The 18,059-nt window shown below is 47.5% G+C and overlaps 4 protein-coding genes across 4 annotated transcripts; 2 read left to right on the top strand and 2 right to left on the bottom strand.

Annotated features, from left to right (window-relative positions):
• Positions 1-448: 448 nt before the first annotated feature.
• UA08_07728 (hypothetical protein) lies at positions 449-10,086 on the bottom strand (the record flags this gene model as incomplete). The annotated part of the gene is made up of 5 exons (XM_020262821.1): positions 449-2,597; positions 3,256-3,777; positions 3,832-5,278; positions 5,361-9,991; positions 10,049-10,086. 5 exons carry the CDS (start codon positions 10,084-10,086, stop codon positions 449-451), a joined length of 8,787 nt encoding a protein of 2,928 aa, XP_020116952.1.
• Positions 10,087-10,963: 877 nt separating this feature from the next.
• On the top strand, positions 10,964-13,796 carry UA08_07729 (hypothetical protein; the record flags this gene model as incomplete). The annotated part of the gene is made up of 3 exons (XM_020262832.1): positions 10,964-11,017; positions 11,082-12,003; positions 12,058-13,796. 3 exons carry the CDS (start codon positions 10,964-10,966, stop codon positions 13,794-13,796), a joined length of 2,715 nt encoding a protein of 904 aa, XP_020116864.1.
• A 108-nt stretch (positions 13,797-13,904) lies between these two features.
• Positions 13,905-15,178, bottom strand: UA08_07730 (hypothetical protein; the record flags this gene model as incomplete). The annotated part of the gene is made up of 2 exons (XM_020262843.1): positions 13,905-15,049; positions 15,160-15,178. 2 exons carry the CDS (start codon positions 15,176-15,178, stop codon positions 13,905-13,907), a joined length of 1,164 nt encoding a protein of 387 aa, XP_020116865.1.
• An 803-nt stretch (positions 15,179-15,981) lies between these two features.
• On the top strand, positions 15,982-17,507 carry UA08_07731 (hypothetical protein; the record flags this gene model as incomplete). The annotated part of the gene is made up of 5 exons (XM_020262854.1): positions 15,982-16,071; positions 16,138-16,200; positions 16,258-16,317; positions 16,720-16,773; positions 17,001-17,507. 5 exons carry the CDS (start codon positions 15,982-15,984, stop codon positions 17,505-17,507), a joined length of 774 nt encoding a protein of 257 aa, XP_020116862.1.
• Between the last annotated feature and the right edge of the window lie 552 nt (positions 17,508-18,059).

An 18,059-nucleotide genomic window follows, 5' to 3' on the forward strand; every position in this document is an offset into this window, starting at 1 on the left:
GGTATACAAGAAAATCAAATTCTTTACTGTAATGGAGTATACATATATATGTGCCATAAAGATACTGGAAGTGATGTGTTATCCTAAGCAAATGACTCAATATCTATGAGAAAATGACAACTTTCAGCAGCGAAGAGTCACTCAGGTAACTCTCCGGTACGTATGCAGGACGAAGCCTGCTTATAAAGAACTTTATGAACCAACCAAGGGAAATGAGTCGGTTCACTTGTGCAGGTATAGATGAGACGAACCACGGAGTCAGCCAGTGGTCGGAGTTTTTCTTTATTCTCAGATATTGTTTTCCATCCGTCAAGACTATTTTCATAGGCAAAATTGATGACAAGTCCAAAGAAAAGGAGATATGCAACAGAAATCTAACTAACACGCTGATTATGTACATACACCTAACTGTCGATCTGTGTATACAGATTTCCTTCACAACGCAGGTTTATCTCAGGGGTACGTTGGTGACCCTCTTGTAATCTTTGTCGGCCGAAAAGACAGCTTCGTGATGAGTTGTCGAAATCTGCGGCAATCCTGCGTATTTATTGATCCAGTTGATGACCGCATAGTGCCAAACAAGGGAGTTTTCAGGCTTCAAGACCCAGTGGTTCTCATCCGGAAAAGTCAAAAACGCACTGTCGATACCCTTCATCTGCAAAACGTTGAAAGCTGCCAGTCCCTCAGCTATTGTCAATCGATAATCAAGTTCGTTGTGGATAATGAGATGTGGTGTTGCCCAGTTTGCTGTGAATCGAGAAGGATCCCATTTCTGCCACTGTTCAGGCACTTTCCATAGGGGTCCTGTCAAATCTGCAAGAGGGAAGTACTGTTCTTCGCTGGCCAGTTGCGAGACCATGCTGAAGACACCGTCGTGGGTGACGAGAGCCTTGAATTTACGGCCAAGGGGCTGTCCCTGTATCCAGTTCATCATGTATCCGCCGTATGACGCGCCGAGCGCCACTGCCCGCTCGATATCGACGTATTTCAGGTTCTTGCTTATATAGTCGAATCCTCTTTCTAAGTCAAGGTAGGGCAAACCGCCCCAGCTGCCTTTGATAGCATCCGTAAACTCCTGGCCATAGCCTGTACTGCCAGTTGGGTTCGGCGTGACCACCACATACCCCTGTTCAGCAAAGACTGCGGGGTTCCACCTGGTACTCCACGCATCATTCCAGGCAGATTCAGGTCCGCCGTGCACCAGGAAGGCAAGTGGATACTTCTCGTCTGGATTGAAGTTTGATGGCTTCACGACGAAAGCATGGATGGGTTGACCATTTTCACCTTTGTACCATATTTCGTCAACCTGGGAGCGTGAAAGGCCGAGCGATGCTCCACCCTTATTAGCAGATGACAACAGTTTTGCTTGGTCGGGAGAATCGGGGTCAATGATCGTGTAAACGCTGCTTTCTATCAAGTTGCTGCTTGAGACGAGAAGCTGTTGAGAGTCCGCTGACAACGGAGAGACGCCTGTGACAGTGCCTGTACTGGTTAGCTTCTTCAGACTCTCTGGCTTCGCAGATAGAATGTTGTCGAGTGGAAGCTGGTAAAGCACACCACGGCCTTTCTCCTCGACCGTAATGAGCAATGACTTGTTGTCTTGAGACCAGGAAACTGAACTAGGACTCAAGTTCCACTGTCCTTTCCCGTCTTCGGATTTGAATACTTCAAGTAATTCACCGCTCCATGGATTGGGTACAAAGATGATTCGGTTCTTGTCAGCTTCGTGGCCATCTTTCTCCATTGCCAAAAACACAATTGAGCTACCATCCTTTGACAAAGCAGGTGAGCTCATGGCGCCCTCAAGACCCTTGACTGAACAAATCTTGGCTTCGCGCGCGCTGAAGTCAGTCCACGACATCATCGGACAATAGTAACAGACACAGGCCGTGTGTGTCGCAGGGTTCACGGCAGGGTCTTTTGCAATAAAAACAACAGCATCCGGACTAATGTCAAAGTCACCAGTACCACCGAATGGCGGGATTGGTGCCTCGACATCAGTGAGGCCGGAAACAGCAAGCAAGTTGGTTAACCCAGTAGCTGAGTACCTCTTCTCCTTATCGGACAATGCAGACGGCGAATTCTGCAAGACACCATACCACAAAGAATTTTTTTGCGATTCGACATACGTGTCCCAGTGTCGAACCCAAATCGACGTATAGTATCGTCCACTGCTGTGCGGCTTCTTCGCGTCCTTCGGGTTGTACAAACTTCCATCGGGATTTGCTTTACCGGAGACCACGAATCCGAACTTGCCTGACTCCAGCTTCGTCACCTTCAAATCAGAAACAGGCCCCGGTACTGTGCCTGCGGTGTAGGATCGACCAGGGTCACGAGCGTCGCTGATCACAAAGCTCGTGTTCCCATTATCTTTCTCCTTCAACCAGACGAGCAAATCTCCATCGCCGAGCCACTGGGGGTTGCTAGCACCAGCTTCATTCGTGACAACTGTGCTTTCGCTTGATTCAAGGTCGATGACACGGATTTCGCTGGTTGAGGAGTGGGAGCTGAAGGAGTATGCTGTCTGGGTATAAGCGGCAAGCGTACCGGTGGGATTAGGAATAGCGACAGATCGTCGCGGAGCGGAGAGGAGAACCCTGAAGAGATGATGTCTGTCAGTTATCTATGAAGAGGGAAATCCCATGAGATGTAGAGACGAGATTACTCCGGTGTGAAGTTTGCGGCTCTGATAGTCATGATGCCTGCCTGGTTCTAGACAGTCGCCGAACACAGCACAATTGTAGTCAGAATTTTGAGGTACAGATGAAATAGTCTCTATCTCAAAGACTAATTTGCTGCAAATATGGTGTTAGAAGAAAGAAAAGGCCAGCATTCCACGGAGACAAAAGAACATGTGCGGAGACCTTTGAGAGCGGGGTTGCAGGCTTCTGCTCACAAGGTTGCATCGCTGCCCTGAAAATCAGGCAACAATCTTTTTTGTCCTAGGATGCCATACTATGAGGCAGGTAACAGTAGGAATAAAACCTCACTATTCAGCTAACGCAGAAAGCTGTTTGAGGCTTTCCATAGAAAATATTAAGTTTAAACTTTCTTTATGTGTTGTGTCACGTCACGTGCGTATAGATACCCTAAGTCATTGATTGATTGTATAACATGCTGATAAATATAAGAAACTTGCGAATCAATTGTGATATTACATACACCAATAACAAGAATCAAGCACTCCAAATAACACGCCGAATTTTGCCGTAGCCCTCATATCTAAAAAGAATCTTCTTTCTTCTATCGACTTACTCCTCTCCCTCTTCGCTCTCGTCCTCATCCATACCCTCGGCGGCAGTGACGGTAAACGTAGGATCCTGATCAACACCAACGTAACTGTCACTCATGAGATACAGTGTCAACTCATGCTCGCCAGCCGTGGGCACAATATATTCGAGACGCGTCTCCAGACGACGGCCAACAGTGACACGCTTGATAGCAAGAAGACTCTTCGTCTTCTCCTCACCAACCACCAACCACCAATTCTCCATCTTCTTGCTGGGATAGTATGGCGCATGAACTGTCGTGTCCGGTTCTTCGTCCTCCTCGACATCGCGTTCCACCTTGATATTGAGGTAAGCTGGTTCACCCGCAGTGATACTATCGGGATCTTCAACCTGGAAATCCAGTTCCACGTTTGGATATTTCTCGTTGGTGAAGTTGGCAGCTTGTGTTAGTTGTTTGTTGTCCAATCCAAGGCGCTTGACAAAGGCTGCGTAGTCTTTATTTTCAGAGGGGTCCATGGCTTCCATGAACTCGAAGATGTCATTGATCCTAGAGTAGATAAGGTTAGTTGCGTTCGTAGAGAGAGAAGCGATGGCAACATACTTGTATTCATTCGCCACCTGAACAACTTCAGGCGTGAAGTGTGGGATCTGCTTCAAAGGACTGTCACGGTCCCACATTGCTTGAACGGTCATCTGAGACATCTCCATGGCGTTCATGGCATTCAGGTGACCCTCCGATGATAGGACGTCTACACAAGCACTGAGAAGGTTCAGAACCTTGCTAACAATGACCTCTTGGTCTTTAGCAAGATCAATAGGCAGTTGCATTCGAGAGAAGTGAGCTTGAAGAAGAACAAACGCTTTGAAGTGAGGGGAGTCATAAGCAGGTTCTGCCATCTTGACAGGAACACGGTCATAGACACGTCTTAAAATGTGATCTTCGTGGCGGCGCATTTGAATTGACTCAAACTCGGTTGCAGATGTAACAATCTCCAATATTCCCTTGAGCTTCGTGCGGGCGGATAATGACAGGAGGAAGGTCTGCATGGTGATAAAGGAGATATTGTAGTATGCAGATATCATGGCTGCATTCAAGGGGGAGATGCTATCGTCTTCCTCATCAAGGTCGATAATCTTCGCTTCTGAAAGCTCCTTCAACGTGTTCTCAACAAGTTCGGAGAGGAACGTACTCAAACCCTCATGGCTAACGTCGGTTAAACCATAGAAACTAGGGTTTGCAAGAAGGCGTCGGTAGAAGTAAGTGTATGTCATCCAATCCACCGCATCCTGTGTAGAGCTAATTGTGCGAGTGCTAATCTCAGTGACAAATGCATCATGGAGTGTCAAAGAAAGTCCCGACTCCAGTGGGAGTGCCTCGGTCAGGAACCTTCTGTAATATGCTCGTTTAGTTTCAGATACCATCAGCAGACCACGCCCGATCTTGTCCTGGCCAGGACGTGAGGCTTTGCCAAACATCTGAAGAATCTCACTAATAGGGTAGTCGATGTAACGATGCTCTCTACCTTCGAAAAATTGCGTGCCCATGACGATAACAAGATGGGCAGTAAAGTCAATCTCCCAGCAGACATCCCTAGAAGCTAGCATGACCTGGATGGCACCAATGTTGAACAGGTGGGATACAATCCGCTTATCATTAGTGCTTAATGCTTCATGGTAATAACCAACTCCATGTGAAATAGACTCGGCCAATGTCCGCTCGTGCAGTCGTTCCAAGAGAGGAGAAATTTGGTCAACGTCAGCATGCAAAAAACGGTCTTCATTGTCATCTGCAACACAGGCAGCCAATATATCCACTGCTGTGGAACGGACCTGTTTACGACTGGGGACGAATACTAGAGCGGGCTTATCAGGCGAAAGTTGGTTGGCTATCGCGTGATAGACAGGTTTAGCCATAGCCATCATGAGGGAAGGAAAGTGAGGAATATTGTAAGACTGAATATGCAAATCCAGTGGGATGGGCCGAGCGCTTGGACTAAAGTTCAATATAGAATGGCGGTTAGCTCCGATCCACTCGCCAATATCACGAGCTGTATGATAAAACCAAACGTTAGTTATAATCACGACAAGATAATATAGAATATGGAGGTAGCGGAGGAATGAAGTACACACCGTTAGACAACGGAACACTCAGGCCGATAATCCGCAGCTCGCTTTCGATTTGTAGCTTGATGAACTGCATCCTACTCACGATGATTTCGTAGGTATAGCCCAGGTAACCGCCAATCATGTGCAGTTCGTCCGCAATAAATAAGTCGACTGATTGGATATTCTTTCTCCGCTGCCATTGGCGCGATAAAACATCCCATTGAACAGGAGTGGCAAGCACCAAATCCGCAGACTCTAAGAGCTTCAGGTCTGCAGTAGTCTCACCGGTGAGTTTTACAATTGTCTTCCCTCCAGCAATTGAACTTAGGCGTTTCGTCCAGTCAATGTATCGCAGGTCAACTAACTCCTGGAAAGGAGCAATGTAGACTGCACGTCCTTTGTTGGGCTGCGACCAATGGCGGAGCAATGCTAATTCAGCGCACACAGTCTTCCCACTTCCTGCTGGAGCAGCGAGTAAAACAGCTTCATCGGATTCAAATAGACTCTTGAAAGCTTGGCTCTGAATGCGATTGAACGTCTGCCAGTCAGGATAAAGACCCTTGAAATCGTCCCGTTTCAAGGCTTGGACAGGCACTCGTTGAATGTCTAGTAATGGCGTATGAGGTGGGAATCGCTCTGGAAGAATGAGCTTCTGGAAAGACACCGCTACCTTCGTCTCCGAATGCATCCAGCGATCGGACATAATTTGCAAGAAGTAGTGAGGAGGTATTGGGTCAGAGATGGGAACAGTGAACTCCATGATGTGGTCAGTGACTTCACCCTGAGCGTATTCTTTACGAAGAATAAATTGGTCGTGGAAAAGGATCTCTTCTCCATCGCAATCCTCGATAATAACCCAGAAGCTTTCTGCCGCACCGTGTACGGAGTCATCCCAAACAAAGTTTGGGGTGATAGTCAGTTCGACCCGAAGCAGCGATCTAGTCATGGGCTGAACCTGTGCCTGAACTTCTAGGCGCGGGAACTTGGAGACCAGGTCGCATACAATACGACCTGCCTTGGGCATGCCAAGAAGCTCGCCCATTCGTGGAGGATCGAGATCGAAATAGCTTTGCCAGGGAACATCGATTCTCTCGGCTTTTTGCATGATGTCTCGAGGACATGCTGGAAATTGCCGTAGTGGTGTCATTGTCGGCCACATTCGTTTCTCTGCCATTTTGCACAGATTCAAGGCGATCTTTGCAACAGATGACCAGCCCTTTTTCAGGCAAATCTCAAAGATAGCACGAAGAATTCGACCAGCCGACTGGGTAACATATACCAAGTCTGCCATCAATGCGAGGCCTTCAAGTTTTAGCCGTGAGATGAACGCTTGAAGAAGAACGTTGATCTTTGCGTGCGGTTCCTCGATGCCTTCTTTGACAGGCACAGGCACGCGGCCGAGTAGCTTAGCAAGCTCCAGCTTCTCATCCTGTCGAACTGGAATGTACTTGAACTCCTCGCTGAGAGAGAAGATCCGGAAGAGCTCAACAGTGCTGATGCCTGGCTGAAGATGATGGTTATAGATTTGCATTGAGCTGTGGCTGATGTAGTAATGGGAAGCGATGCGTCCGAGCTCTGTAGACTGAAGCTTGCCAATCTTCTTGTCATACTTGACGAGACCGGCTTTTTCAAGTAGAGTAGCAGCAGAGTGTATAAGATCCACTCGCTTTTGTTCCAAGGTCTCATCATCTGCATAATCGGCACCAACACTATATAATCCTGGCGACCGTAGCATTCGTACATAAAGATAGGAATAGCCTAACCATTCCACACCTTCGGTGCGATTTCTCACATTGCCAAGCACGATCTCAGCGTTCAGATTGTCGGCAAGTTTACTGATCAGCTGACTCTCAATCGGAAGCTGTTGATTCAGAAGCGAGAGGTAAAACTGCAGCTCATTCTGGGTGGTAATAATTGTTCCAAGTCCCTCTGTATCATACTGCGGACGTCCTGCTCGGCCAAGCATTTGTAGGGTATCCTGAGGGCTCAATTGCACAAAAGATCCATGCTCTGGAGAGTATACTTGTGTACCTTTGATCAAAACAGTATGGGCAGGCAAATTAACACCCCAGGCTAAGGTTGCCGTACAAACAAGTACTTGGATACTACCGTCGCTAAATAAACTTGCCACTGAATCTCTGTCTGCAAGTGACAGTCCGGCATGATGAATACCAAATCCATACGGCAGAATGTCTTTCAGAGCGGCATCATCGACGCTCTCGGCTTCCTCTGCCAAGATTTGTCTGCTGGCTGCGTCACTTCGCAACACCTGGCCAATTGTCTCCATCTCGACAGCTTTGTCTCGGATGTACCGGGCTGTTTTGGCAGTTTCTTTGCGCGAATGTACGAAAATGAGCATTTGATGACCTTTGGCGCAATTTTCCAGAACCTTGTTGTAGCAGACTTCGTTCATGGTCTTCAACTGTTTGATTGCCTTCTTGTCACTCACGCCAATAAATTCCTGTCTAAGAGGGCAAGGGCGATAGGAACCATCAAAATGGAACAGTGCCTTCGTGGCGTCCACACGCAAGAAGCTAGCCACATCGCGATAGTTCGGCAGAGTGGCCGAAAGACCAACAATTCTGGTAGGCTCATCGGTAGTCTCATTCTGGCGAAGGGTGCGACTAACAACAGCTTCCAAGACAGGACCTCGATCGTCGTGCAACAAGTGAATTTCGTCAATGATGAGAAGACGTACAAGCTTTGTGTAGCTAGAATCTGTTGCTTTGCGAGTGATGATGTCCCATTTTTCCGGCGTTGTGACAATGATTTGAGTATCGGCAATTTGCTGCTTGGTAAGTTGGCGATCACCAGTCAACTCGGATACGCGGATGCCATATGGCTCCAGACGCTTACCAAAGTTTCCGACCTGCTCTTGAACCAAAGCTTTGAGGGGGGCGATGTAGACGATTTTAAAGTCGTCCAGCATGATTTCTCCCGTGTCTGGGTTTCGGTTCTTACCAATTTCACGAAGAATCGTGAGCATGGCGACATTGGTTTTTCCGGAGCCGGTTGGGGCGCAAACAAGCATGTTGCCATCGTCATGGAAGGCAGTAGGATAGCACTTTGTCTGTACCCGATTCAGCTCTTTCGATGTACCAAAACCAACCCGGGCCCAATCAGGTAACTCGGATGTTGGAATATTTTTCTCGCCGGGATCGCGTCTCGGCTTTGGAGGGGGAACATGAATCTCCTCATACCCCTTGAAAGTTCGTTTTGTAGAACCCTGGGGAAGTTTCACGTTTGGATTTGTCATGAGATGATTCCCTTGTTCGAATTTCAAGGACTCGAGGTTCACTAGGCGTGTTGGCAGTAGGCTGCTTAAAGGAGCTTTCGCTTCTTCCTGCTTAACAGCGGTAGCTGGGACATCAACATCCATCAGATCCATTTTTATCTTTTTCCCTGGTCGCTGAGCCTCGTCAGCAGCAGTCGTTCGCCCGTGAATCTCGTCTAAAATATCACGGTGGCCGGCTTCGACCATTTCATTCTCGAGAGAGAGACGAGCATCATCGTTCTCTGCCAACCTCCTCCACTTTGTCGTCCAGACGATTCTGTCTTTGTTTTTGACAAATTTTGCTACCAGGTCAGGATGTTCATAGTCGAACAGCTCCATCAAGTCGTTTTCAATATCACGCAACTGGCGTTCGTTTCCATCCTCCTCTTTGCCACTTAAGAGTTCCAAGGAAGATCGGGCAGCCTCGGTTGCCTGATGCTCATCCGGAAATATGGTGCTGATCTGACGCTGTAACCAGTAGGCATCGATTTCTCGCACTGGGATTATGTGTTTTTCGGCAGCAGATACTTTGGCATCGCCTATCCTACCGCCATCAATAATCATTTCTTCATCGCCATCCAGATCCGTGCGATCTTCAGCAGCTCCGCCGGCAGTAGCAACTTCCTCTGCTCCCGGTCGGTCCTCAACGTCTGAGGCTTCTTCATCCGACTCATCTTCATCGCGGACTTCGTTGATACCGCGCAAGCCTTCTTCGTCCTCATCGGACTCGTCGAAGACAACAGCGACACCTTGTCTCTCGTCCAGTTCCGCTTCATTTTCGCCACCGAGTCCGTCTTCCATGTTTTCGTCCTCGTCCTGTGCATCGTAGTCGGTGATCTTCTTACCCAGGTTAACCAGTTCATTGAACTCTTTGGGGTTCATAGTAGACCCAAGTAGATCATCAATGTCTTTCTTTTTATCAAAATCCTTCATATCTTCGTCCTTGAGCGTTTCTAGGATAGCGTCTGCTGCGCTTCGCACAACCTCATGCGGTACGTCGCCGAGATGACTGGCCGTCATGGTAAGAATAAGATCGTAAGTCGCCCTCGTAGCGGGTGTCCTGGGCCGATACTTCAAGCCCTCAATGAGCATATCGGCAGCTGAGAGAATACCAGCACCGCGAAGTTGATCCTGTTCGCCACGTTTGCGCTTACGCTGCTCGCGTTCTAGAACATCGGCACCTTCACGAATGCCACCTCTCTCGACACCAACCTCAGCAACTGCAGCCTTCTTGGTCTTTGGTGCCGTATCGCGAGCGACTCGTGATCCCATATCTCTTATATTTATTCTCCCTGCGAGGGACTCTGGGTCACCGGTCGCATCATCTCCAGGGCGCGTTATAAATCGGCGATCGGCTTGAAGCACCAAGTTGCTCATCGCCCTAGTATCGATCGCATCAGCAGTTAATCATATGGCCAATATGCAAGATAAGACTTACGAATATTTGTATTGCGCCACATTGTTAGGGTCCGTCATCTTGACAGGCTTGCTTTCGTCTGCGAAAGTGTTGTACGGCTGTAAATTCAAATGGTGTTGTGAAGAATATCAAGAAATCAGAGACGCCTCCTGATTTCCTAGCGATCGGGTGTATAGAGGAGCGTTGGCCGCCAGTAGATGTTGAATATAGTCTCAAAAAACTCTTCGTTTCTGCTCAAGGTCGAGCTCCGCACCAGTGGCGCGTCTTGAGCTTCGAAGTACCACTTTGCAAAGAGAGAGAAACAAGTATGGATGATCTCAATATTTACTGAAAGATCATCGTCCTGGTACTGTCAATGCCAGGAGCGTTGGATAAGGGGGGCCGCAGAGCAAAACTGCAGCTTTTGTAGGAAGTAAAAGAGGGCGTGGACAAGCAGAGCTAAAGTGATGAACTTCCGGCTTTAAGTGGAGAGACTTTTGCCACCGTGCGGGATGCTGATTGGCTGTGTGCCCCTGCAGCGTGGGGAAGTTGGAACACCAGAAGAAGTCCGTCAAGAAGGGAAGGAGAGAGCCTCCGTCGCTTTCAAGAGACACGACGGATGGGTTTGAAGGCATAACATTATATATCATGCAAGTTCGCACTTTTCATGGAAGGAGTCTGATATCTACGCGCCTAAAGCCTATACAATGTGTCTTTAAATTGATTCCTCGCTCCGGCTTCACCGCATATAGATCGATCAGCAACAATGCGCGACAACGTCCAGTCTTGGGAGCTTCAACTACTCGGAATACCATACAATTTGCAAGAGGCGCAAAGACAAGGACGCAAGTGAAACTGAAAGAGCTTCCCCAGGGCGCTTTAAAGCTTGAGTCGTACAACGATAGCTCCGATGATGCGCCTCGGTATCCCACGGTGGTGCAAGGGCACAGGAACAACATGGAGAAATTTAGGAATTGCGTGGTCCTGACCAGAGTAGGAGGGTTTTACGAAGTAGGTGCACACTTCAGTCGAATTTTTTTAAAAAGAAATATATTTCCCATCTAACCAAGGACAGCTTTACTTTGAACAAGCTGAAGAACTAGCTCCTTTACTCAACATCAAGCTCGCGTCCAAGAAGACGAACGCCGGACCGGTGCCCATGGCAGGCTTCCCTTTCTTCCAGCTCGATCGCTTTCTCAAGGTCCTCGTGCAAGATCTGAACAAATATGTTGCCGTGAGCGAAGAGTTTATGAATCCAGTCGAGGAAAAGTCAAAGTCGGGAGGGTTGCTGTTCGATAGAAAGGTTACCAGAGTGATCACACCAGGAACATTGATTGACGAGAAATTCATCGATACTTCACAAAACAATTTTTTATTGTCGCTTTATCTTGACACGGAGTATTATAAGTCACAGACTGGACATGAAGGAAACCCGTTTTCTGTCGCACACTTGCTATCTTCATCCTCTCAACGAGTTGGACTAGCTTGGATGGATCTGTCTACGGGCGACTTCTACACGCAGGTAACCACAACTGAAATGCTTCCATCAGTGATTGCCAGAATCGGTGCTCGAGAGATTGTTGCCGATCAGCGACTGCAGAATCTTCTAGGGCAAGAGCTGCAGATGTTGGTGGGCATAGATCACCAGCTTCTTACTTTCTTCGATGGGCCTAAGAGCACGCAACCCATGGCAGAATGGACTCACATGTTAGAAGCCCCTGTGGCCCCGCAAGTAGAATCTTCGTTTACCAGTGAGGAGGTGGCGGCCGGGTTTAACCTCCTAGAATACGCCCGTGTTCAGCTTCAAGGAGTGGGCATGAAGCTACAGCCACCTCGACGACGACATCTCAATGAGTCAATGGGGATTGACCGCAATAGTTTCAGAGGTCTGGAGATATTGGAGACGACCAGAGATAGTCTAGGTAAAGGCAGCCTTCTTCATGCTGTTCGCAGAACGGCTACGAAAAGCGGAGCTCGCCTTCTTCGAGATAGACTTAGTATGTTTATCCCTATTTTTTGTTTCAAATATCTATCTGACGTATCATTTATAGCCTCGCCGTCGACTTCCTTGTCCGTAATTAACGAGCGCCTTGATCTCGTTACTTATTTCCTCGAGGTTGGAGAAATACGAGACACCATTATATCCCTTCTCAAAAGAAGTTACGATGCACAACGGCTTGTACAGAAGTTCACGTTAGGCCGAGGAGATCCGGATGACTTGATATGTTTGTCTAGGGCTATCGAAGCCTCACGTGAAGTACGCCGGGTACTTTCGGATCAACAAAATCGCGGTATTTTCAGTGCTGAAGACATTCACCAGAGCATGGCGACGCTTATCCGTAGATTACATTTGGATGGCCCAATACAGCTAGCAGAGAAAATTCTTGCCGCCATCGATGAAGAAGGTCTCTTGCAAAAGCATCGAATCGAGGATGGTCAGGCAGCTGAAGCGGCTGGTCTTGCACAGGATGTCGTTATGAGCGAAGGATTGCCCGAAGATGTAGATTCCATGCCTCGAAAAGTCCGATTCAAAACGACGGGCAGACCAGGTATCACGGTCGAGTCGGATCGAGGAGACGTAGACACATGGATCATGCGACAAAATGCTACCGAGGCTCTAGCACGGCTACACGATGGTCTTGATGGGCTCAAACAAGAAAAATCGGATCTTACAAATAAATTGCAAGATCAGGTAGGTTCATCCATGCTGACACTGAAATGGACACCTGGCCTCGGTTATATCTGTCATGTCAAAGGGGTGAAAATATCACAGAAAGCGCTTGAAGACTTGGGTGTCACCAGGAACGTTTCCTCCACAAAGTCTACACGGTCGTTCTACTTACCTGCCTGGTCACAGTTGGGCGCGCGCATAGACCAAGTCAAAGTCCACATCCGTGCTGAAGAACAACGAATTTTCGAAGACCTTCGCCGTGAAGTCATCCTCAATCTTGTGAAGATTCGTCGCAATGCAGCTGTCATGGACGAATTAGATGTTGCTTGCTCATTCGCCACTCTGGCAAACGAGCAAAACATGGTGCGACCCATTCTAAACACCGCCACATCGCATCGCATCGTCGGTGGCAGACACCCAACAGTGAAACTAGGACTTGAAGAACAAGGCCGGCGTTTCGTCAGCAACGACTGCTTCATCGGTGACCAAGAGCGGATCTGGCTCATAACTGGACCGAATATGGGAGGTAAAAGCACATTCCTGCGGCAAAACGCACTTATCACAATCCTAGCACAAGTCGGATCCTTTGTTCCGGCAGAGTATGCAGAGATCGGAGTTGTGGATCAAATATTTAGCAGGATTGGGGCAGCAGATGACCTATTCCGAGATCAATCAACATTCATGGTCGAGATGCTGGAGACTGCGGCGATTCTAAAACAAGCAACCCCACGTTCATTTGTTATTATGGACGAGGTCGGGCGAGGAACCACTCCCGAAGATGGCACTGCTGTTGGATACGCATGCCTCCAGCATCTGCATAACGTGAATCGCTGTCGAACATTGTTCGCAACGCACTTTCATTCCTTGGTAGACATGACTGCTGGGTTTGAGCAATTAGGTACCTATTGCACAGACGTCAAGGAGAGTCCATCCGGCTCGTTTTCGTTTGTGCATCGGTTACGCAAGGGTGTTAATCGCCAGTCCCATGCGCTGAAGGTGGCTCGACTGGCAGGTCTGCCAGAAAGCGTAATCGTCGTGGCCGAGAATGTGCTTCGTCAGATGCAAGCATCCACGGAGACTGACTGGTCCAATAATTCCAAAATTGCCAGCAACGGATAGCATTGAGGGCGCGTTTGTTATATATGACTGTATAATAGTTTTCTTCTTCTTATTATGATACCCATTGTATAATTATTTTTGACCATCCATCCACTTTTCCCTCGGGCACTATAATTTCGATAGTTTCTTCACATCGTCCCACAACTCATCTTCCTCCTCACTCAAGGACTTCAAATCAACCACAATCCCATCTTTGAAGGCAGCCTCTTGACAGTCCTCATTGTCAACGCCGTTCACATACTGCATGACAACGAAATCAATCCGTCGTGAACCCAACACAACCATGGGGGCATGCCACGTGCCCGCACCATACGTAACAGCCTGACCGCCACGCGCAATAAAGGCTCTTAGATTCTCCAAATCCGGCGGATCCCGAATGAGCACGCGATTCTTATCCGCAGTGCCACTAGCTTCATCGATCGAGTCTGTTATAGAGCCTGGAGTGGTAGCTGTCGTAGCTGCTGCTGCCTGCCCCTTCAACGTCGGCGCAACAATCACCAAAAAAACAGGCTCTTCCTGCTCCTCTTCCTGATCCGCAGACCCACCCAGCATCAAATCCACATCCCCTTCCCCATACCCCTGCCAATTATGGCTTTTCTTATCCGGCTGACGATCCCGCAACACACGTTTCTGACTCGACAGATCGAGCGGGACAAAAGTCTGGGTTGTATAGGGATGTCGTTCGAGGATACGCACGTCAAAAACGGGTGTGTCGAACTCCTCATGTTTGCCCTGTTTTTCGCGCCGAGGTTTGCGTGGAAAGCATGCAAACATGCTTAGACGCGCTTGTGCGGCTTTGCCGCTGGGGCAGACATCGTTCTCGTAGCCGTTGGCGAGAGGAGCGATGGGACTGATTTTCACGGCGGAGCCTTGATTGGCGTATACGGGCGTTGCGGGGACTGGGTGAGGGAGTTCGAGGGATGGCAGGTTGTTGGGGGCACTGAGGAGGTCTCGTGGGAAGGGTGTTGTTATCACGGTGCCAAAGGGGGCGAAGGCCTGCGGCGTGAGTGGCTCGGGGGTGATGCGGAGAGTGGGCGGTGAGGAAATGAGTGTGGGAGCCATCCTATAGAACTCCCTCTCAGATGGATTTAATAATAAAAAGAATAATTGAATTGTGTTAGACAATGGACTGAAGAAGATATGATGATGCGGAAGATCGTTTGACGTCCGATTTGGCTTCGAATAAGGTTGGTTAGCCTCTTGATCAGTGTGGACCGGCGGCAAGCCACTAGTTAAGTCGACGATCATATTATCTACACTTCAATTGAGATCTAAGCAGATTGAATTTAGTCTATGTATTTCACGATGGCTATAAGCTTGAAAGGGTTGTTAGTTCCTTGTTGCAATTGAACTACTCGCGTACTCTCCTTTGGCGAAGGCATTTTGGAAAATGTGGCCATTGCTGAAAGTCTCGTCTGCCATGAGGAAAGCAAAATTAGAAATCCTTGTAAAGGTGAATAATTGGAAGCGTACCTAGAAAGGTAGGGCGTCTAAGAAGGTATTCACTGATTCATCTAATTGATGATATCTTGAAACCTGGCCCGTCCTAATCTTCCCTTGCTCTTTCAGCAAAGCTAGATAGTAGAGGCTCAGTGAAGAAATGGATAGCCCACCGGATTGAAGATGATAGGTATAATTTTCGTGCAGCAGTTGCAGATTATTCTAGGATCATGTACATTATAATGTCTCGCTATTTGTTTCAAGAAGTTGTACATATACTTGTAGCCCAGTCACTTTATCTGCGAGGCTCGCTCTAAGCAGCATCTGTCACTAAATTAATTGACGTGGAATATCTGCTAGGAATAGAGGAGAGAAAGAAATGCTAGGAATATCGGGATTCTACTGTAGTACCCTTGACTGCAATATATCTGCTAACCCCTACCTAGTTCGTACTTATTTATAGCATGCTATGAACGACGTAATTTCAATGTCTTTCCCGTCTTTTCAATGTATATCAAGCTATTCCTACAATAAGCTAATCATTACTTGATTGAATACTCGTACTCCTGACCTACGCTATAACCCTAAGTAGCCACGCAAATCTTAGGGTTAGTAACCCCATGACGAACTGATGACTACGTTAGATCCTTGCTGTCCTATATCTGTGGAGTCTAGATCCCTTGTCTTTATTATCATTGTCACTACTACTGAAATCGCTCTAAACAATTTTTAAATTCAATTCAACATGGCTGAGATCCGCGACAAGCATGGCAACACGATCCATCGAGGTGATCACGTCTACACGAAGATACGCGGGGGCCGGCATGAAGGAGAGGTAATACCTGCAGAAGAAACATCTTTTAAACATTTCACATTTCATACACTGACTTTGCCTTCGCAGGTCGAGAAAATAGTGATGACTCAAGCCGAAGCAGAAGAAGAGGACGTCAAAAATCCGCCCAAGGTAAGGTTACCTGGGTTTACTCTGAGATAAGACACATTTATTGACTGGCTACGTCAGGTCCTCTTCCATGACCAACGCGGGAAAAGGGTTGCTCACAATCCAGAGACGCTTGAGAAAGTAAATGACTAGGGTTCTTCTACTGTTCCAATATCGAATATATTGTGATTCCCGTCTTTCCCATTATTGTAAACTAAATAGGTAGTCAATCTTCTTTTTTTTTTGGACGTTATACTCTTGGGCTATATAACATCACTCTCTTCAATTCCCCTCAATTCTATAGCCGTTCTATGTCTAAAGAAAAAGGAAGAACTCCAACAGCCGAATGGGGACTTGTTGTTAAGGTTTGCTTATTTATCACGGCTGTTGGTCCAAGCTGACTAAAAGCGCTTCCTAAACGAGTAGAGAATTGCACTGTTTTAGTTGAGTGATGTATGATTCAAACGCCCCTTCGTCCATCCGAGGGGCACACGACCTCGGTAGGTGAGTTTGGAATATATACATTAGATGCTGAGGTAACAGGGTCGATATCACGGTGCTAAGAAGGCAAAGGCCTGCGGCATGAGCGATTTGGGGGTAAAGGAAATGAGAGCTGGATCCATATGCCTCTCCGATGGATGCAAAATAATGAAACAGTCAAATCGTTTAGATATTGTGAAGACTTCCAATTTTATTGAGAGTATATGTTACTTCAGGCAGTGTCACAGCAAACTGTGCCCAGGGACCGCATCTGCATCATAAAGCCTGGTTTTATCATTGGTGATTCACATGAAGGTATTGCCAATATAGACGACTATCTCTAGCATATTGTGGCGGGCAGTGTCACCATTAGCTCATATCCCACAGAATCTGCCGATACTTGGATCCATATGGCCAGTTGTGGGAGCCTCACATCAATTATGGAAGAAAGCCTTAGCGCAACTGATCTTGACAAGCCACTGACTAATCCTGTCTGGGGCGGTCTTAATCCAGTGCGCTTCTGGAAGGCTATCAACAGCGCTCTTCCTGTTCCTTTGAAAAAGAACTCTGTGACTGGGTGGCAAGATAAGATGCAGGCACGACTAGTTGAACTTGGACAGAAACATCCGATGTTCGCTGTCCAGGGCTACCTTGATGATGACGACGAAGCCATTCTTAGTGGTGAACGAACAGATGCCACCGCAGACCTCCGCAGCAACCGGATGAATGAGGTTGAAGTAGCCGTTGTGTCCAATGTCAAGTATCTACTAGATGTTGATTACTTTTCTCAAGACGGGCCATCCGAGGGCAGGCAAACGGAGAGAAGCCTTACTAGCAATGAAAGTGTATAATGTCTAAGCTTGTTGTATTTTCTGATGTTATTTTTTCTCCTGGTTTCTTCGTGGTTTCCTATGATCTTTTTTTCTTTCTATCTTTCTGTTACTCCTTCTGTATTATCTCAAACTCGCGAGTATTCCAGAGCTTCTCTGTGCATATTTACTTTATATTAGACTTCTAAGACTTGGAATCATCATAGATATGCCTCGACGAGATTTCTTAAGAGTAGACATACCTTATTGATTTGTGTATTACTTTGACAATCCATGTCCCCAGATTTCCATGTTCCCTTCCTAGAAGAATAGTACCAGCTTATACCATGGAGTGGATGTTGTGTTAATACAGTAATTAGACTACTAGGTATAGAGTTACCAGCCTTTCCCGGCTCTATGAGGGCTCATGATCTGGGATTCAGAAACCGAATGCAATGAAAGGTTTGCATTCTCATTTGGAGGAACTACTTCAAATCTACATGTGCAGCCACCTGGATCTACTCGAGTCGGCAATACTTGCAGGGTAGTATTGTTGCAATACTGGCGCACGTCCAAGAGAAGGCCGTAGATGGC

The sequence above is a fragment of the Talaromyces atroroseus genome, assembly GCF_001907595.1.
Source record: "Talaromyces atroroseus strain IBT 11181 chromosome Unknown scaffold_12, whole genome shotgun sequence".
Taxonomy (NCBI): domain Eukaryota; kingdom Fungi; phylum Ascomycota; class Eurotiomycetes; order Eurotiales; family Trichocomaceae; genus Talaromyces; species Talaromyces atroroseus.